We start from the raw sequence: 22,424 nt of genomic DNA, 5'->3' as shown, positions 1-22,424 counted from the left end.
GAACTCTCATGTTCCATGTGAAAGAATAAATCTGTGGTTCCAGCTTACCTTCTGCAGACAGACCCTGGATGTTGACTCCTTTGGCTGCCAGGAAACTGAGGCAGGCATCTATGTTCTCAATCTACAGAGAGAGAGAGTCACAGCTGCATGATTCTTCATACTGTACATTTACATTGAAATTTGCATCATGGTGAAATATGAGAACCCACACTGATTAGCTTTTTGCATGGCTCTCACAACAATAACAAATCTGGGGGAGTCAACATAAGGCAAAGGTTGGCATGATAACATCTTAAGCAGTAAAAAGAGGTGCTGAATATCAATGACAATGATAGAACTCTTGGGACTGCAGATCGTTTATCATTTAATAATCACTGATCTGACAGGTAGGATGACTCCAAAAACAGTTAAGATGGGAAATAAGCTTTTTTTGATCTTTCAATAATGTGTTGTATCCAACTTCGGATTCGTGCAAAAAAGTCATCATGACAATTTTTTGGCAAGTTTTATGTGATGAGACCTGAGTGTTAAGTGTTTACACGGCACTGCATTTAAAGGCGTTTTGTGGCATTTGGGATATCACCATTTATAACAAACAAATAAACTAACTAAAACCACAGATTTCTGGCACATATAAAAGTATGAACTGCTGCTGAAGAAGAGAAGAGAGAGTCTGTATGTACAGAGATTGCTGTGCCATACTAGAGAAGTAATTTGGACCACGTAGTGACATAGCCAAAGCAGAATTCAAACCAGGCACACTTACATCACTTGATCTATGGGGAAGCAAACATCTATAGTCACTCAGTTGCTATGACAGCAGCCTTGGCAACCTGAGCAGACTGCTGAGCTGTCACTGGACTGTGAGAGGATTTGATAGGCAGACAGGCTTTGTTTAGAGACCATGTGACCCATTATACACAGAATCTGGTGGCTGGCGCACCTTATCGTAAGGTAAACTGCATAAAACAAGTCATCAAGCAGGGTAGATCTGATGAATGACTGTGCGATCAAAGTGTACCAACTGTTGTTGTTGGTGGGGAGCAAACAAACAGGGTACAACAAAAGATATATCAGTATTATACAGTCATTGATCTCTCATATTACACACAGAGTTACTAGCTGTGTAGAAGTCTCTGCAGAGCAACTAATCAACAATAAAAACTGTTTGAGAAGTGGAAATTTTAAACTGTACACAAAGGTTAGGGAGGGGCCGAATCTTTTCAGAATGCTATTTATTCACAGAGTAGATTTCTAATGCACTGAGCCTAATCTGCAACACTGCAACACTGTATTGACAAAAAACTCATTCTGAAAGCTTCAATAGAACTTTACAGCAGAGGGTGGGAGCACAGATACACAGCAATGATACCGCAAGTGGTTTCAAACCTAAATACATATGAACTGTGTTCTTTGTAAATGAGCCTGGGTGTGGGCTGCAAGCAGAAGGGTCCTGTACAGTAATGATTAATGACATGATTACACTTAATATGCACCAACTAAATATAACCTGACCTACAGCTCCCACTGTGCTTCTCCTGCTAGGAAGTCTCCGGCTATGAGGTGACGAACTCATTTACATCTGCCTCTGTAAAAATATAAAAATGTCTGACAGCAAATGTTGTAGGTAAATCCATGAGTGCACTACTGAACCACAGAAGCCACAGAATTACTACTAATATTGCTGCCATCCTGTACTATGTCACATTTAGTTACATCCACCAGCAGTTGGGGGGACATGTTACAAAGTAACTTGTTTGAATACTTGGATTCCCTTTTGTGGTGTACTTCACTTCTTTTCTTACCTTCTCTTGTGTTTTACGCAGTGCAATAGTGTAGCTCAGATAGCAAAGACGGTGTAGAGGACAGCATTTACGTCATTAAAGTATCAGCATTACACTCAATTTGCATGTGAACAAGGGCAACATCATCAAGGTGGAATGTCCAGGCTACTGTAATTGTCAGTCAGCAGCAAAAGACTTGAGCAGGAAGTACTCCTTGCTGAAGGACTTGCTAGCACTCCTTTATCAGTTAACCCCACAGTCATACTGCTCTTAGAGCCACGTTATTAGTTATTAGCAGATAGACCTGCTACTATGATACTATGAATTTCACAATAATGTTACAACCTCTAACACAATATTGGATGTATTATTTCAATAATACTGGCTTGATAACAATTTCTTCATTGCTTTCAGTGTTTGAAACAAGCTCCAAAAATATCTGAGCCATGCCAGTGTGTGAAGAGTTCATCTGACTTCAGGTCATCGGCTTAACTGAAAATGCACCACTGCCCCTGCTGTCATTTCCATGACCTCTGACCTGGGAAACAGCTGTTAGCAGGCCTGGCACATGCTGTCCTTCAACGTAATACAGCAGTAAACTAAGGAACAGTAGGAATGCAGGTTATGGTCCTCTCTGAATACTGCAGGGTCCTTAAAAATAAACCTGTTGAAAACCTTCTTTAATACCTTGGGCCTAAACTTGTAAGCAGCCTTTTATAGTTGAAGCTTAAATAGCAGTAACCCTCAGAATGTATACTTCAGTGAGACACCCCGTCATAAGTGTCATGGTCAGGGTAAATATGCTGAAACCTCTACCGCTATTTAAAACGTGTAGGAATAACAATTTAGTAAAGCCGGCGGAACATCAGCTGTAGCCTGAAATCCTACTCAGACCACTCACTTCCACTAAATATATTTTCTAATTACTGTATATCACTGATTAGTCCATTCAGGATATTTCATGAGTTAGAATCGGATCAAAGGTTGTAACACTTGTAAGGCAGGGTGTTCCAATGTCATAGAAGTTCAACTTAGTTTAAGGCTGGCCAGGAATCTAAATACTACATGATCATCCAGCTTAAAAGAAAATGACTGAAACAGCACTGGTTAAAGGATGACTGATATGGATGATCACATTAGTACTGTTGACAGGATTAGCAAAACTTTGCCAACAACAGGAAAGAGGAATGCAATGTCTGTGTCTGTCACCACTTTATTTTTTGGGTCACTGCTCTCATGAATCTGCCCTGTGCAAACTTTGTACCAAGATAACCGGCTGATAAATGATTGCAGACACACTGAAGTGAAAGGAAAAGTGTAAACGAAGCGCCCACGCTGCCAAAGGGCAGTAAGCTATAGCCTCAAAATTTAATATGGTACAGAAGAGAATCTACTGACAACCAGAAAAAAATCCACCTCTAAACAAGAAAGCGTTCACTGTCAGCATAAGACAACAAATCTGCAGGGAAGCCCCATACCTGTCTGAAGGTGTGACATGTTCCTGCAGTTTGCCTCTGCCCAGCTTCACACCTCGATCCGAGCCCCTGTCACCTCCCTGCTCTGCTCGGCTCCTGGCAGCGTTAGTGCAGGCTAGCCGGCCAACAGTGCTCTGAACAAACATTTCCTCCCATCACAGGGCTGCTATTGTGTGTGTGTGTTTTTGCGTGTGTGTGTGAGTGACAGAGAGAGAGAGCAAGTGAGAGAGCAAGAGAGAGAGCAAGTGAGTGAGAAAGAGAGAGACAGAGAGAGAGAGGGGAAGGAGTATGCTTGAGCAAGAGTATTATGAGTGTGAAGCAGGATTTCACTGACAAGCAGCAAAATGGCTCTTACATTTACTGTTTACATGTCAGTCTTCCAGTCAGAATAAAAGCAGAGCACCAGCAGATCAGAGTGACCAAAACTAGACTATAAGATTTAACCAGATTGATGTACTACAGTAAATGTGAGAACTCTAAGACTGACACCTGCCTTCTGATGAGGATTATAGTTTACCACAATTTGAGTCTTGCTTCTGCATTTACCTGTATGCTTTTCTATTTGCGGTGATCTGGGAACAAAGCACAACATCACTACAGCAAGAAACTGTGAGACCGTAAGCCGTTAAAGCTGCGGTTTCATCTGAAACACTTCATCACTTCATTTGGAAGTAAAACTGAAATTATGAGCATCAAAATCCCGATACAATAAAATACCCTACTTTACCCCTAACTATGAACGGTCGAAGTTAATCCAGAAGCTGGTCTTTTGGGTACATTGCAGTTTCCCACAAAAAGAAAAAAAAAATTGTAACAAACTGAAATCACATATTTTTTTTGCAAAACAGCAGTTAACAAATTAAATTTTTCTGCTTCAATTAGGCAGGAACCTTTTTTTTGGCTAAAATGTTATATTTCAGAGAAACACCTTATTGGCTTGAGGCATTGGACCTTTTTCCTATTATGTGATGACACAAGCTTTGTTTCCGGACGGCTCCGTGTCATTTGACCTTTTGACTGTTGGTTCTTGTAGAGTCTGGCTGCGTGTTAAGACTGTGAGCCAACACGTTGCGTCAGCATGTGTGTGTATCTGTGCGTTGTTAAATCCATCAGTGTGTGCCCTCACGCGCGCACACACACACACTTTCACCCACTCAGGATATTTCATGGATTGCATCTAGCCACCCACTTGCAGAACTTTGACACGTACCTGAGCAATTCTTTCTATTCTGACAGAAAACCACGTACGCTCAAGTTTTTAACAGAAATGTTCTGGTGCAGCAGCAGCATGAATAGACACACCATGATGCAACTTCACACACGTCGGTGTAACAGGGAGCACACTGAGCCCTCTTCCATCTGAAAATTCATTTTTACATACTCACTGTTGTGTTTGAGAGTTGAGGCAGTCATATCAGGATATCTGTGCTATTGTTAGTTGACTGTTATGTTTTAATTGTTCCTTTGAAACAGTTTTGATTCAGGCTAACATCGGCTTGCACTAACACAAACTGAAATTCCCCCAGGCTTTCATCTTAAAAGGCCACATTTTTCAAAGTTTAAATGTTCCTGGGAAAAAAAGCCATTAAAAACTGCTGTGTCATATCTCCCATGAATAGACTAATTGTTAAGCCACAAATGAACACAGTGTATATACAAAGGCTGGACAATATAATACAAATACCTTGTGGAACATTACAAGATTACCTCTCTATCACAGCACCAGAAAAAAGTGTTAATATTATATGGAGGCAGCTTTTGATTGAGAACAGTTGAACTGAACTGCATTATTCAAGGTAACGTCGCTCTTATTTTATCCCACCGCTATAGGTGCTCTTTCTTTTGCAGCCCACGGGTCAGCAGAAGTCATGTGGAAGACACAACATCTCCAGGGTGAATAAGCCTGTGCTGCCTGAAAAATATTATTTGGCTTCTGGTATATTTGGTATCTTAGCAACAGCAACTCTGATTGCTCATTCTCTCCAATCCACCATGTGATCACCTGAGCTCTGACCAGCTGACACACTCGGGGATTTCTCTCTCAAATGCACATAGAAAGTGTAACGCCTTATGATCAAACATTAACCAGCCTGTTTAAGCATTAATCCAACACCTTCTGGTTCTTGCCCTGTGTACCTGTGTAAAGCTCCACCAGCTAAAACATCAAAAATAAGCATCCATGGACACACCAGCACAATTCTGTGTACATTTTTAAATTGAATAAAACATAATAAAGACACTGCAGGGTAAGGTGCTTTCTTGCCTGCTACAATCCAATCTTAAACCACACCTGAAGGTGAAACACGCAGTGAATTATAAAGAAAAGCTCAATTGTGCAGACAGTTCAGCACATAAACATTCACTCTATGCTTCATCAAGTCCATTAAACACCTGGTCCTGCTGGTTTCTAACCACCTGTGTGGCTGTCTGTCAGTCTACTTCCTCAATTCACCCTCTTTATTTTATGGCAGATTGGTGAGAACCAATCAGTCCAGCACACAGAGTAAGAAGAACAGAGGGACGGGGGGAAATGAACAGCTCCCTAAAAGATAAAATCAAGACAGAAACCCTTTCACAGCACAAGCGCACCTTCACTCCCTCTGTGTTCACATCTTGGACACATCATGTGGATGAAATGGGTTTATCTGTGTTTTGAAACATGCCGCGTGAATCTTGAATCTCATACGGTGATTCTGGCTTTTGAAAATTGCTAACAGTTTACTTTTTAATTTAAACTACTTTCAACCAGAGGGGGGAGGGGGGGTGTCCCATTCAGGTGGGCGCCTGAATGAGACACCCCATGTAAGCTTGTCTGTGTGTCTCCCTATGTGATGGGCCATCCTGGGATGTTTTAACAGCTCACTGTCAAATCAACACCCTCAGTCTGGACTAAACCTGCACAGACAGGCAGGCAGACGACACACACGCGCACACACACACACACACACACACACACACACACACACACACACACACACAGAGCCTGACTGGGTGGCAAAGGGATGATCTGCCAGTGGGGTTTCTTTCAACAAGAATGTGACAGTTACAAAAACAGGTACTTGCGCGGATAGGCAGCAGGTGAGTGAGGTGAATGCACTACAGTTTATCCCACTGATGGAGCTTATTTCCATTTTTATTCATTCAGAAGCCGAGCTTGAGTCAAGCACTAGTGAATGGCAGCAGATTTTTTTTCAACAGAGTTTGAAAACAATGAAATCAAGTGTGGTTAAAAAAAAGAGCTCTCTCACTCCTCTAAACACTCTTCTGTTAAATAAACTCTCAGAACCTCTGTGTGTGTTTGTTTTGACAGCACTACAATACACAAAGCAGACATTCTGCATAATTGCTGCGGTTATGCCTACCCTTAGCGCTGTTTGAATGCTTCAGATTCGGTTCTAAAGCTGACACAAATACTGAGACTATACACAGAGAATCAATCACATTCACATACATAGACAAACATGCGCACATACTGCAACATCTGCGGGTCTGCGTGCAAAGTTAAAGCGAGATTTTGACAACTGCTTTCCATTAAACAATTCCCACTGACTGAATGAACACTATAAAAACAGAGAAACAAACCATTTCCTTTGACGCAAACAGAGTCTATGAAGAATCACAACACCGTAAAAGATACACCATCCATTTGGAACCACTTGTTCTGTCTCAGAGGTAAGCTACAATCCTCTCGCCTTGAAAAAGAAAAAGCTGCTGTGTCACATGAGCTGGATGTGAAAGAGCTCTAAACAGGATGTTGATAAGAAACCCACAGAGACATCCAGACCATGGCGACCAAAATTTCAAGATGCTCAGTTACAGGAGAACTGGGGGTGTAATCACGGCTAATGGGAAAGCCCTAACTGATAGCGAAGTGGAGATGGAGTCGAGACCATTTTCAGTGGGAGTTAATAAATGTTTTCAAACGCTTGTAAAAATGTAAAAAGTTTGTATACTCTGTGTTGGTGTTGTTCCTACATCATCACCATAATGCTTGTCCAGGATAAACACTGCAACAAACAATGTGCAATTAATGTATGTTTTTCTTAGGTCATTATATTTAATATAAAGTGTTTCACTGATTCTGGTTCTAGTGAACTTACTGTCTCACACAAACACAGCCGGACAGAAAAACACGTTCAAATCAGTGATGATCAGCAACCCCAAGAGAAGAATAATAATTGGCTCTTGCGTGGACAAACCCCTTCTCTGCGTTTTCAGGAATGATAAATTCAGAGCGTACCATGAGCATCATAGTGTGAAACCTCACTCTCTACTAAAGGTCAGAATTTTACAGAAGCTCTCTAATATATAATTAATTCTGAAATAAATGTAATAACATGGCAGGACATAGGTGACCTCCATCAAAAAACGAATGAAATGAAAACACCATCAAATGCTAAAGAAGAACTACAATCAGTCAGAGCAGAATGCCCTCATAAGTACAGTAATATGGCTCCACTGTGGGCATGTGTGTGCAGTGACGCTCAGGGATCAGCTGTGCTTCCACCTCCTTCTCAGTTGTTAAATATGGGTGTGTATGGGTGTCTCCATCATTCTCTCTCTGGTGCTTTGGTAGGCTTCAGTAGTCTGGCTGGTGGCCAGAAATAGTCCCCTCAGCTGGCACACTGTCCCAATTTATGACCCATCGCATTTAGTGGAGGGCAGACCTGCTTCGGGATGCTCAGTTCATTTCCCACAGAGAGCACTAAACTGTAAAACCGCTAAAATGCCACCAGCAGTGTCAAGAAGGCAATCCCACCTATGTACCTTCTAACTATCACTGCAGACAAAAACACATCGTAACTGGCTCTAAACACTTCTTTTTTTTTAAATCAGTGCTGATATTCTCCATCTGCTTTTACCCCTGAAGATGTGAGGAATGCTGACTTCTTTGGATGTGTATCATGTGTAACATGAAGAGGCAAAACTGGCCCCAAAACCAAAGCCTGCGATGCTTTTAACTGAGAGCCAAATCCAGAAGTCTGAGCCAGAGGTTTCACAGATGACTGCACACCATACCACAAAAGTAAAAATAAATGGGCTAACTATTCACATCTACAACTATTTACCAGGGACTTCTGTGCCGCAGTTTCTAGCGAGGGCCACTTAAGTTGATCAGATGGGACTTCAAAGAGCTGGGTTTGTTTCACACAAACACGCAGGTAAATTTCTCAACATTCTGCCAAAACAAACTTGGTAGGTCACTTACCATCTGAGAACGGCTCTTGGGACATCCATTGATATCACCAATCTTCTCATTGGCTGAGGAGAGACAGAAGAGACAGAGAGACAAAAGAAGAGATAATGAGACCTCTTTTCAGGCGTGTTCACTTAATGTAATCCTCTCCTTTATCCCGATGTGTGTGTCCCAGACAGTGACAGGCTGAGTGCAGAGAGCAGAGGTGTTCATGCCAGTGACTGGGATCCCCCCCCCCCCCCCTCCTCCTTTCCTATCCCCTCCCGCTGACACATGAAATGCTATCTGGTCATAGCAAATGGGAACGGGGCCGCTGGGGGCCCAAACAGGAGTGTTGCGCTGCTGTGTGTGTGTGGTGTCGAGAATCCCTCCCGTCCATTAGAAGGCCCAGCCCACAGCAGCTGAGACACAGCCCTCAGCTCACAGCTGACAACTGTGCTAACAGCACAGACTCCTGCATCAGGAGGCACGGTGGAGACTAGAGGGCAGCTACATGTCAGGACCACATCCTTTACACCCTACAGCAGCACAAAACACTGTTCTTCCAGTGAAGTGGATGGTTTTGTTTTACAATTCACATATGAAAGAAATGTGGTCAGTTTTAGTGGAAATGACGAAGACTCCTGGGATTACTGGGCTTTTATAAATAGTTCCCATACACTTTGGACTGTGAATTAAAACTGATTTAATTTTCAGTTTATGTTAGTTAATTGGTGGTGTTATCAGGTCAATTAGGTCAACATGCAATTAGAAATTTCAACAAGTCCACCCATAAAAATGTAAAACCATACTCGTTTTAAAGTCCTCCTTGGGCAACACTGCTATACTTGTAGTGCTGCTGTTATTCGCTCCACAGAAGTCAAGCTTTGACTCCTTTTACTGAAGGTCTATGGATCTCCTTCACTGTTTCTTAAGATGATGACCCTTAAGCCTGAATTTTAACTTTGGAAAAGAAGCAGGTGATGAAAAAAATTGTTTTTAACATGTTGTATATTTTGTACACACAATGGCGCACAACAGGATCCACTGCAGGTCTCGTGGTTTCTGTTCTCACGCTGAAGCACCAGGACAGTCTGACCTTGAAGGACAAATTCATGGTGCAAGATAAATGAATGTTGTAAAACCCAAAAGAGCAAGCATGCTCCTGGTGGCCCTACTGATCTTTGTGGATGGACACCGATCCCGCAAGTCTGGTCAGGTTTAAAGAGCAGTTGATGTTCGTTTCCTGCCCAAGTCTGAGGTCTGTGGTGAAATCACAGGGTGCTCATACAAGTGGTCAGGAGGAGACTTATAGGAAGTGATCTAGAAATAGCAGCAGCTCAGGAAGAGCTCGAGAGGTCAAGATGACCTTCAAGGCGAGGGGTTTTTCACTTTTATGAACTTGGTATTGCAGCATGTATTTGGATACTACCTCTCTCTATGTGCATTTAAAGCACGTCATTTTCATACTGAGAATTGAAATTTGGCATGAAGCGATTCCAAAATAGTTTAGTGCTAACAAGACTATCAGTGATTTAACACTACTACTGTTGGCTTTGGTTTGTGTGCTACCTAAAAATTGCACACTGTAGACACCAACACCCACAAGAGACACGTACTGTGTGATTTTGGGACACACTTAAAACTAAAAATAAAAAACATACTCACACAGTTTATCTTGTGAATACTGAGCAAATAAATGAACAGCTCACATTCCTGCAGCTGGGCTATACAACAGCTATATTACTGGAGAAGACTAGAAACAGAGGACAAAGCCATATCTTAATTTTGGTTGAATTTAACCAGACAGATTACCCTCTGAAATATTCATAAAAACAACTGATGATGAAATCGATCTGGAGGCTTGTGTGAAAGTCAACCCTGACCTTGAATCTAAGCAGGTCAAATAGCTAAACAGGTGTCAATCCGGCCAGGCCTCTGAACTTGTACGGCTGTTCCAACACCAGCAAGCTGCTCTGGTTTCATCACACTATGTGGGTATGAGGTTTTCCCAGGAGACAAGAAGCAGCAGGCAGAAAGGAGGTACAAAACAGGTGAATGGATGGCTCTGGTTGGAAATGATTTAATCTGAGAGCAAAGCTGTGGCCAGCTGTCACCTGGATTGCATTAACATCAGGTACTTTTTCCACAATGCAGAAACTCAGGAGCCACCTTTCACTTATAAAATTCAGCAAAACTTTCATTTCTTGAGCTCCAAAATAGTCTGACTAATCAGGTTCACTGCTAATGAATTATTTAATACTAACTGAACAAACACAGAGGAGCAAGACAGACCCTGTTCAACATGGTCCCATGTTACCCAGTCAAAACATCAAACTTTCATAAGAATAAATCATAAAAAACACAACCACATCCAGGCTGGAAAGTAGCATTAGAACAGTTCCACATTCTTGTGTCAGCATTTACGCTTGTGCATATCCCCAAAGCAATATAATGCCAACCTTGCTCTTTAGTCACCATACAGGTGTGAAAACAACTGGATTTTGCTGGAACCCTTCTAACAGACGAAGATTCGTATAACCCAAAAAGACCTATAATGCTCATTCAGCTTTATATAGTGCCAAATTAAAACAACAGTCGCCTCAAGGTGCTTAATATTGTAAGAGACCCTAGAAAAATAGAGAAACCCCCCCCCCAACAATCAGACAAGGCCTTATAATCAAGCACTGGGCGACAGCAGGAAGGAAAAACTAAATTTTAACAGAATGAAACCTCCGGCAGAACCAGGCTCAGGGACGAAGGCATGAACTTCATGACCTAACTCAAAACACAATCACATGCAACAACTGATGTAGTGTGAGAACAGTAAATGTCTTCATAGCATAAAATGTACAGAATCTGGGTCAGAGACACGGGGGGAGGAGCAGGGAGCAGACAGAGTCACTGACATGCTGAATCACCGGTCAGCTGGTGTTTGCCTGTTTTAGCTGCAAGGCTGCCGGCAGATGAAATGACAGGCTGAGGACGGCCAGACAAGATGACAAGACTGATGATGATGATGATGATGATTTTACAGACGAGAGCATGGGTCAAAAACACAGACGATCAGCAGTGGGTTGAACAGCTGCATACTGTGTATAACTGCTGTTGTTGAGTTATAAGCTTTCTTAATTTGATTTAGGATCATAAGACTCTTTGAGAACATAACTGAATCAAAAACATGCTTAACAATACAAACACGATACAAGACATTGGTTTGTAAAGAGTAGAGACATAGCAAAGCACAAACTTCAGAAAGTTTAAATTTATTTGATTTATATTTATATTCACTCTTCTAACTGTTCTCCTTTCTCTTCTATACATTCTCCCTGTCTACAGACTGTAGTTCACTGACTGTCTATAAATTCATAAAAGTTTTCCTCAACAATAGTGTTTTTCTCCTGACTATTGCCCTTTGTGGAAGTAATTACTTCAGCTGCAAAATCTACTTTATAGTTCAATATTACATTAGATAATAGAGTAAAATGGTTTAATCTTATCACCTCAACAAAAGAAGAGTTTGTAGTTAATGATGATGTTTGCAAACGACCATTTATTTGGTAAAGGTCACCCGTATCTAAACAAGTAATGATGTGGCTCGCATTTTTCTCCAGCAGTCACTTGATCAGAGCTGGCTTCTTCCAGCAGGGCCTGGAATCAGAAGTTGGTTTCCTTACCTACGACCTGTATGATCTCAGCCAGCAGCACTCCGTCCGTGACGTCTGTTTGCAGGTCCTTGATCAGACGCTTGTGTCCTGACTTGGCGAGGTAGTGGTTGGCCCAGTCCGTGTAAATCTGCGGTCAGACACAAACACGAGCACGGTGTTTCAGTTATGTGCCAACAAAAATAAAATTCTGTCCAAAAAAAGGGGCCGACCCCGTCAGGTCGCCCGTGTGTTTCAAACTCCATAAACACTTGAAAAACTACAAAAGCTATAAATGGATGAAGCAAATTTACGACTAATAAAATAACAGCATGCTTGAATGGGAGCAGAGTAGCCCTCTTTTCTTTTGTTGGGGGCTCCGATCTGGCATATATCCGCGTGGTATTCAAATTGGGGCCATTGTGCTCAGCCAGGGCATTCATCTCGGAGCACACGGCGGCTGTTTTCAATGGGCCATGCTGACATCACTCTCTGGGGACAGAAAAGACCCTTCACTGCCTGGGGGGGAGGAGAGGACACGGGGGGAGGAGGGGGGTGTTGGTAGAGAACGCATCTGAATAATCTGAATAGCTTCCCTCATAATTAGCTGCAAACTCTCTTTTTTAACTCTGTGATCATAAGAAGTGAGTCTCTCTTTCTGAGGAGGTAAAAAAAATGAAGTGGCTGAAGGGAAGTTGTGCAGAAGGCTATTCCTAAAAATGAAGGAGATGTTTTTTTAAGAAATGGATGTGTCATCAATCCATCTTGATATGCAGCAATGTCCAGCTTGTCTGTAAACTGCGCAGTCTCTGTGTGACAAGTGCAACATCAGAGGAGCCCAAAGGGATCTGAAATATGTACTTCTAAATAAAGACACCTCTCACTCCATGTCTCACTCTTGCATTCATACAAACTCAGAGACCTGCAGTCCACTAAGACATGACAGGAAAGTGGCAATCAGCATGTTTAAGTAACTGTCAGCTTTCTGCAGTAATCTCATTTCACTAGCTGGCTTGACAGCGTTTTTAGTGGATAAAGGTGAATGGCTTAAACATTAACTGAGCTGGGGTTTGGGGAAGGCCTCAGAGGGAACTGGCGGCGACTCCCAGGCCTGGCAGAACAAACAGCTTGTAGAACTGGGGTATCCATATATAGCTAAGAACCGGAAGGGGCGTGTTTGGAGGCGTGGTGCAGGTCCTGAAATTCAGGCACTTTATCTCCAACTCTTCGTTGCCAAGTAAACTAGAAATCCATCTTCAGTGATTGGATCCTCCATCTCTTAAACTCAGCTTGGTGTACCCCTCAAATTGATTTTCAGAGAGATGATCCTTCTCTGCTTTGTACAAAGTTTATGCTTTTGATTAATCTTTCTTTTACACAGAAGAAAATAATGATTAGTCAGGCTGACAGATTCTTGTATTAAGATAATGGGATGCAACTCAAACACAAAGCAGTTTCTGCTGGCATAAATGTCAAATTCCAAAACTGATTAATTTACAAAATCCAGACACACAAGCAAGCGAACTTCATCAGTACACACTTCACTGTGAAATTCAAGTCTATCTGTCAGTCCTCAGTGAGTGCATGGCATTGTAAAGGTCAAGCCTAAAAGCACATGCTTGAGGTGACGTGTGTGGCACAGTTGTGACCCTTCTTTCTTTGAATTTGCACTGTAAACAAACCTGAAGCTTTTCTGCCTCAACAGATGAATCACTGTCCTCATGAAGTCTTACAACAGGTGCGAGCACTTCAAAAAGATTCATAAACACGCACATCCGTACACTCATCATCACGCACAAGCTCAAACGCAAAAGGTTTACGATGCAAACACACGACCACACATTAAATACAAAGCGCCTCGGAGCGACATTTTGAAATTACACGGGCTGCATTCCCAAACACAAATGCACAGTTACAACAAAAAGTTGTAACAAAAAGTTCTGAGTGACAGGCTGAACTAAAAAAAGCCTTTAAGCTGCCGGATTAGACGATCCATTCACACTCTCAGCTGGTTGTGGAAAAAAGGAAGTGCAATCTTGAAGCGCTTTTGTGTGAATGTGCAAACGCTCTTTGAAGTAGTTTCGGGCAGGTAAATGGAGGGCTTGGATTGCAATTAAAAACGAGGTGAAATGGGTAGCTGTCATTCACGGAGCTGAAAACCACAGGGGAGGTCAAATGGCCCGAGGGCAAGTGGAGAAGGGGGTATGGGCTTGTCGCAAGGGTAGAGATAAGTTAGCAACAGGTTCCTTTTAAGTCCCGAAAGAGGCAACTTTTCAAAACACACTTTATTTCTCTGATGTTTCCAACTCGGGCAGCTCAAGCTTCAAATGCGTCAGGTAAAAATTTTCATTTTAAAGAAAGGCTTGATGCAACTTAGTGCTGCGTTCAAGAAGCAAACTTCACAGTGACCACAGGGATTTTGATCAAAAATGAACATTTTGAACTGAAGCAAATAAATATTTTAATATATATGTGAAAGGTCTAACTTGCAGTACAACTTCACAAAAACACCACCTGGGAGAGACCAAAACAGAGATAAAAGGATAGCGAATACTGAACTTACATTCACCATGTCAACAGAAACTCAATTAAGCATTAATAACAGGGCCATCCACAGTGATGCATCATTTGCTTCAAGTTTCACCCCGCTGCTGTCCAACTGAATCAGTCAACATAATTCAGATGCATCTACATCAAAGACCTCACTCATAACTGGAACTTTGAAATAAACAGGAAAAAGAAAGAATGCAATAATGGGAATCATGTGTGGTAAACCACACATTTATTGGAGCTTCTGTGATCTGGAAGTTGCTTAAAGAAAAAGTGATGGGTGATGAGAGGCAGACATCAGATCTGGGAGGCAATTTAACAGGCTGAATACTTAGTGAAGAGAAGTATTAATTCCATATTGATTCAATATCCATCTATCAAACACAGATGAGATACAACAGATTCCGGTTCAGTCTTTAATTTAAACCACTGTTAATAATATATAGACAATTTAATCACTAAGCAGATAAAAAGATAAGAAGTTAACATTATTACACGGGACAGTCCCGTGGCATTATTGGCATTTCTGTGTGTAGCTGGTTACTGAACACACAGTACACATACCGTACCTGAAAACAAAACATTTCAAGTATCAACAATCTGCTAAACTATTGATTTCTCATTTTTAAACATTTATGTTTTTTATTTTACTTGTAAAATCTTCTGTAAGGTCAGGGGTCAAATATGACATGATATTTGGATGCAAGCTATAATGTGATATTTAGAATCCCCATATACCAGTATCATTCCCAATGCTGCCAGTACAAACAAAGACACTTATTTTACTACCAACCTCCACATGACTCATACTTGTTCATCTGGGTGTCCTCTGGATACATCATTTATAATACTTGAAACAGGAACTTATCATGAAATAAAATACAAATGAGACTGTTCCATAAATCTGAAAGGATTTACACCAACATAATGACTTATATGTTCTGTATCTCTGGTACATGTATCTGCTAATATGATGAAAATGATCCTGTTAATAACTTTACTTCCCTTGGGAGAACATACTTCTCTTATCTTCTTCACCAGTACCGTCGCAGCCATATGTCAACAACACTGTGGCAGACAGGGATTCATCTACTTCCGGCGCCCCCCGTGTGCGGCAGCCTGTTACAGCAGCTCTGCTCATTCTGAGTTTATTTCTTTCTTATCTTTTCTTCTCGTAAATTTTTTATAACTAACGTATTAGTAATTAGACTCTCCAACCATGTTCTACCGTTTTGTGCTAGTTCTGGTCGTTTTTCTTAGTTTTTTTTCTACTTTTTTCACCCGTGTCTGGGGACCCAGAGCAGGGATCCTTTGTTTACAGTAAGGATCAGCTGTTAGCGCTGCGTCCAGCAGCTGTACTGCCGGCGGACAGACTCGACATTCCCAGCGAGCTGAGGAGGAAAAGACGGGGGTGTCGTGCTGGGAAGGAGCGCCGTCGGCCGAGAAGGAGACGTTATCGACCATCTCTTCCTTCTGTAATTATTGGAAATGTACGGTCTTTGCCCAATAAAATGGATGAGCTCACGTCGCTAACCTGGTCACAGAGGGAGTACCGGCAATGTAGCATCATGATGCTAACGGAGTCGTGGCTAACACCGCTAACTCCGGACACGAGCGTGACACTACCGGGATTCCAGCTGCTGCGAGCGGACAGGACGAGAGAGAGCGGTAAGAGGAAAGGAGGGGGACTGGCAGTGTTTGTGAATGACAGATGGTGTAACCCTGGGCACATCACTGTGAAAGAACAACTCTGCAGCAGAGACATTGAGCTGTTAGCCGTTAGCATGCGTCCGTACTACCTGCCCCGGGAATTCTCGCATGTTATCGCGATAACAGCGTATGTCCCCCCCCTCGGCCAACGCGGATGCAGCCTGTGACACTCTCCACTCAGTGGTCAGCAGACTGCAAACACAATCTCCGAGAGCCCTCCTCATAATATCAGGGGACTTCAATCATGCCTCACTGGACTCCACACTGCCCACCTTCACCCAGTATGTGACCTGCCCAACCAGAGACAATAAAACACTGGACTTACTGTATGCCAATGCTGAAGAGGCATACAGTTCATCACCTCTCCCTCCACTGGGCAGATCTGATCACAACCTGGTGCACCTTGTCCCTGTGTATGAGCCCTTAGTGCGCAGGGAGCCACCAGCCACCCGCACAGTGCAGAGATGGTCGGAGGAGAGCGAGGAGGCTCTTAAGGATTGTTTTGAGTCGACTGTGTGGGAGGTGATCTGTGACGACCACGGAGAGGACATCGACAGCCTTACCACATGCATTACTGACTATATTGATTTCTGTGTGGATAACACCGTACCTACCAGGACTGTACGGTGTTTCTCCAACAACAAACCTTGGATTACCCCAGAAATTAAAGCCGTCCTCAAGCAGAAGAGGAGGGCCTTCAAATCCAAAGACAAAGAGGAGTTGAAAAGGGTGCAGAGAGAGTTGAGGGGACTGATAAGGAATGGGAAGGACAGCTACAGGCAGAAGATGGAGAACCAGCTTCAGCAAAACAACGTTGGTGAAGTCTGGAGAGGCCTCAGAACCATCTCAGGCCACAAACATCAGAACTCTCTGCCTGGGAGGGATGTGAGGTGGGCAAATGAACTGAATCATTTCTTCAACAGATTTGATTCAGCCATGAGGCAGTCTCCAACATCGGCTGCAGACTCACCCACCCCCACTGCTGCTGTTCCACCTCTGACACCTCAGACACTTCACACCTCCTCTATTCACCCTGCTCACTCCTCCCCACCCCCAACAATAGCATCCAATACACAATCAACACAAGGCTCCAACCTGACTCTCTCAACCACCCAGGTTAGGAGGGAACTGAGGAGGATTAATGGCAAGAAGGCAGCGGGCCCAGATGGCATCAGCTCGAGGGTCGTCAGGTCCTGCGCGGACCAACTGTGTGGGGTGATGGAGCACCTCTTCAACCTGAGCCTGAGGCTGGGAAGAGTCCCACAGCTGTGGAAAACCTCCTGTGTTGTACCAGTGCCAAAGACTTCACGCCCCAAGGACCTCAACAGCTACAGGCCGGTGGCTCTGACATCCCACCTGATGAAGACCCTGGAGCGGCTGGTCCTGGCTCAGTTTCGGCGCCTTGTGAGCTCATCACTGGACCCACTTCAGTTTGCCTACCAGCCTGGCATTGGAGCGGATGATGCCGTCATTCACCTCCTACATCGCTCCCTCGCTCACCTGGAGACCGCTGGAAGCACTGTGAGAATCATGTTCTTTGATTTCTCCAGTGCCTTCAACACTATTCTTCCCTCGGTTCTGAAGGACAAGCTGGAGAACTCAGGAGTGGACCATCACCTCACTACCTGGATTTTGGACTACCTCACCGACCGACCACAGTATGTGAGGACTCAGGGCTGTGTGTCGTCTGCAGTACGGGGGCCCCACAGGGAACGGTTCTGGCTCCGTTCCTCTTCACCATCTACACTGCAGACTTCTCCCACAACTCCACCCAGTGCTTCCTGCAGAAGTTCTCTGATGACTCTGCTATAGTCGGCCTCATCACTGATGGGGACGACAAGGAGTACAGAGGACTGACTCAGGACTTTGTGGACTGGTGCCAGCTGAACTACCTCCAGATCAATGCCAGTAAAACAAAGGAGCTGGTGGTAGACTTCTGCAGGCACAAACATCCTCCACTGCAACCACTGAACATCCAAGGTATGGACATTGAGGCTGTGGACAGCTACAGGTACCTTGGTGTTCATCTGAACAGCAAACTGGACTGGACTCATAACTCAGACGCCCTCTACAGGAAAGGGCAGAGCAGGCTGTACCTGCTGCGGAGACTCAGGTCGTTTGGAGTGGAGGGCCCACTCCTGAAGACCTTCTATGACTCTGTGGTGGCCTCAGCCATCTTTTATGGTGTGGTCTGCTGGGGCGGCAGCATCTCTTCTGGGGACAGGAAGAGACTGGACAGGCTGATCCGAAGGGCCAGCTCTGTTCTAGGATGCCCTCTGGACCCAGTGGAGGTGGTGAGTGACAGGAGAATGGTGGCTAAGCTGTCATCCCTGCTGGACAACATCTCCCACCCCATGCATGAGACTGTGACAGCACTGAGCAGCTCCTTCAGTGGGAGACTGCGGCACCCACGGTGTGGGACGGAGAGATTTCGCAGGTCTTTCCTCCCCACTGCTGTCAGACTCCACAACAAAGACTTTAACTGATCAAACACACACATCCACAAATGTGCAATAACACTAAGTGCAATAATCTTTTCTGGCATCGTTGTATTTTTACTCAGTTGTATATAGCATTTTTATCTTATTGTATATTTTATTCTATTTTATTCTAGTGTATATAGTATTCTATTTTATTCTATTCTGTACAGTTGTGTACTTTATTTATTCTTATTTTATTTTATTCTAATTTTTGCTTCATAACATTTGCACTGTCCACTTCCTGCTGTGACAAAACAAATTTCCCACGTGTGGGACTAATAAAGGTTATCTTATCTTATCTTATATTATAACGTGCAGCTGCATCTTCTAAGATGGAAAATCCCCCCATTACCCCCTGATGGTAATGGGGGTCGTTTTAGGAGTTGTAAGTTGGAGCTGTGGTAAGGGATGTTCCCATCATCAGAGAAAGCAACATGACACTGACTCATTCACAATGTCACGGACTTACAGAAACTGTAAAATGTGGTCTATCAATTCTACTGACATTTTGCTTTGGGAATATGTCACCTCCATAAACCAAATCTGGGCCTACCGGTAGTTTGCATCTTTCTTTGATATAAAAGTAACAATTAGCAGTGCAGTCTGATGGTATTTGGAGAGTTACAGATATCTACTGTTTTTGCCCTGGGCTTAAGGACCCTGGATTTGAAACTACAGAAAGGCATTGAGATTGGAGTTGGAGTGTTAACCGTCAGAATCATTTAGACACTGTGCCCATCCATCACGTAGAAGTGGTAATCACCAGACGCCCCATGTTACGATATTATCATGATACTTCATTCTAGATATTATTGCAATTTTTAACATTTTGTGACATGCTGAGTATTGGAATAACAAACTGTGATTTATCACCTTTTTCAACTTGGTTAAGCATTGTCAATATTTGTTTTAATAAGACTCAATAAGATTAAGTTATCTCACTTCAGTTATTTGTTTTCTGCTGCAACACTGAAAGCATTTAAAGCACACCAACACTGAAACCTGACATAATGCTGCCATTATACAGTCAGTCTGGTATGAGTGTGCAATTGTATGGCTTCTACAGTAGATTTTCTCTCCATCGCTTGCCATTTAGTCAAAAGATTCTTTCAACAGTGAGCCATGCTTTGTCAAGTCACAAGCACACACCGCATGAAAGCCTGGACCTAACTGCATCATCGTGTTCACATAATAATAATGTCCCATTTAAGGCTTAAAATTGGAAAAGCATCAGTTCTTCAAAGCCTCTAACAAACATTGATGAGTCATTCAGACTGATGCATCTTTCCTTTTTTTTCTTACAGAAACGCACAGATCTGCTTCACATCCAGCATCCCTGCTGCCTCAGCTTGCTGAGTCACCAAGCTGGTGTGGGATGCCTACAGAAGGGCATGACGCACACAGGCCATCCCTGCAGTGCTCAGTTGGCCCTGTCAAATAGAAGTTGAGGGCAGCCAGAGCCTCACACTGGGAAGTGTGCCCTCAATTTGAAGGGCACTTTCTGAAAACTGAATAGTTCAGATGCATAAGTTTGGCAAATGTCACTCGGCTGAGGACAGAAGGAGGAGACAGACTGATGTGTTTGTGTACTTCGTACGGGCATGTTTGCTTATTTCAAACTCTCACGCAGCTGGAGCAAACACTTTTTATTTCTTTTGCTCTTTTATCTCTGTTGTTTGCACTGACACTCACTTGAGAAATGATAACTTGTTCACTAAAGCAAACACTGCACTCTATCTACTCCGATGCTTGTCCTCACTCTGCTGCAAGTGACTTTTTTAAGTACCTAAAACTTGGTTATCGACCGTTTTTTGATCATATTCAATTGAACTGAATTCAGTTTTATTTATATAGCACCAAATTACAACAGCAGCCTCCTCAGCATACTTTACTACACATACTGTAACGTAAAGACCCTACAATAATACAGAGAAAACATAACAATCAGACAACACCGTCTGAGCAAGCACTTGGCAAGAGTGGAAAGGAAAAACTCCCTTTTAACAAGAAACTCTCCATCAGAACCAGCCTCAGGAAGGGGCAGACATCCGTAAATGCAAGTGATGTATAAATGTATAAATGCAGAGAGAAGAAGAAGAAACACTCAGTGCATCATTGGAAGCTGTCAGTAGCCTGGGCCTGTTGCAGCGTAACTTTGTTTCTAGTCTTTGCATGTTTAAGGACAGTGGGAAATTTTAGCGAGCAATGGACAATCATCAACGAAATTCTATACCAAATTATTGTTATATTAGAGTTAATGGAATTACAGTAAACATACTAAAATAACCACACAGCTATCAGTCTTCCCCTACACACATACTAAAAAACTTGCTGTCAGTACCTTTTGTTTAATTTGCGCATTCCAAAAACAGAAGCGTCTAATTTTACCACATGGGTTCAGCAATATGCTCAAAATGTTTTCCTGGCATTTTGGATTTGTATATTTTTAGTTTGGTGATAATGATGTGTTTCCTTTTTTTCCAACCGCAAAGGTTTTCGAATTGTTTCATAACCGAGAGGTGTGTTAATTTTCTCCACTTGTCGAGGACCATTTAGTCTTTCCACTGAAGTTCAAGCGTAAAAATCACAAACCAGCCGCAATATTTCTCACATTTTCACACGGCATTAAACCACAACACCTGAGGTCTGTCCTTCGAAGCACAGTTCTCACATACGTCGATGGCGCAGCAACAATTATGTTGATAACTTCAGGACTATTACCCTTATTACTTTCAGGGTTCAGTAAGCAACCTAAAAAGCGCTGCGCTTAACACGCCATTATGAACTAATCTACCAACATGAGCAAGAACTTTAAGGAGAACGCAGCAGGACCAAAGCTGCCATAAAGTGCTATCTCTCACAAAAAGCTTTCATAGGGAGCCAGGACTTAAACAGCTCTTGTTATAATTCAGGTAATGGCCCTGAGTGCTGAGTCTACAAAAGACATGCTCTGATAACAATGCTTTCTTCTACCTTTTCAAAAGAAATCTACCTCGTCAAACGCAGACCAACCTAAGTTGAAGGCCTCTTCCTGCGACTATTTAGGGGTTTATAAGGTAAAACTAAATCCCAGCACTGAGACTCCATTCATTTATTAAACTTGTAGCATACCCATTTCGGTAAGGAGGAATCTATAATAATTCCATGCTGTTCCTGGAGATCAGTTTCTACCCCTGACATGTCTATTTCAAGCTGACCTTTCCTCTTGCACTCTCTCCCCAGTCTCCCTTCTTAAATCCCGAAGTAAATGCATACTCTCTATCATTTCTTATGTTATTTTATCTTCACCAAAAGGTAGATAAGTATTAAAAAAAGCATTCATAACACCCTGACAGTCTCACTGCATTAAGTACTCCCTGGTTTCTTACCACTTTGTAGGCTTCACAGGAGAAGCGGCTGTAGCTTCTGGCTGGCACCCTGAGCCCGCTGTAGCCCGCCATGTGGGGCCACCAGGTCGATAAACACGAATATCTGGGTGAAGATAACTTCAGATTTTGAAGATCCCTTAGCTTCAAAAAGACCAAAAGATAAGAGCACTTCGTGCGCACTGGAACAGATAACTGGTCATGCTGTGTGCCCCCCCTCACACACACATCTCTGTGACA

The 22,424-nt window shown here is 42.9% G+C and overlaps 1 protein-coding gene across 1 annotated transcript in view; it reads right to left on the bottom strand.

The window, feature by feature from the left end:
* Positions 1-22,424, bottom strand: part of nav2a (neuron navigator 2a) — a 99,756-nt gene that overhangs the window by 61,451 nt on the left and 15,881 nt on the right. Inside the window, exons 2-4 of the mRNA XM_063471029.1 lie at positions 12,113-12,230; positions 8,469-8,521; positions 49-121 (exon numbers count right to left, since the gene is read on the bottom strand). Of these exons, the coding sequence (XP_063327099.1) occupies positions 49-121; positions 8,469-8,521; positions 12,113-12,230 (244 nt within the window). The remainder of the gene's footprint in view (positions 1-48; positions 122-8,468; positions 8,522-12,112; positions 12,231-22,424) is intronic.

Source organism: Pelmatolapia mariae, linkage group LG1 (genome assembly GCF_036321145.2).
Source record: "Pelmatolapia mariae isolate MD_Pm_ZW linkage group LG1, Pm_UMD_F_2, whole genome shotgun sequence".
NCBI lineage: Eukaryota > Metazoa > Chordata > Actinopteri > Cichliformes > Cichlidae > Pelmatolapia > Pelmatolapia mariae.
The sequence above is the reverse complement of the archived record's forward strand: the minus strand, read 5'-3'. Positions and strand labels throughout refer to the sequence as shown.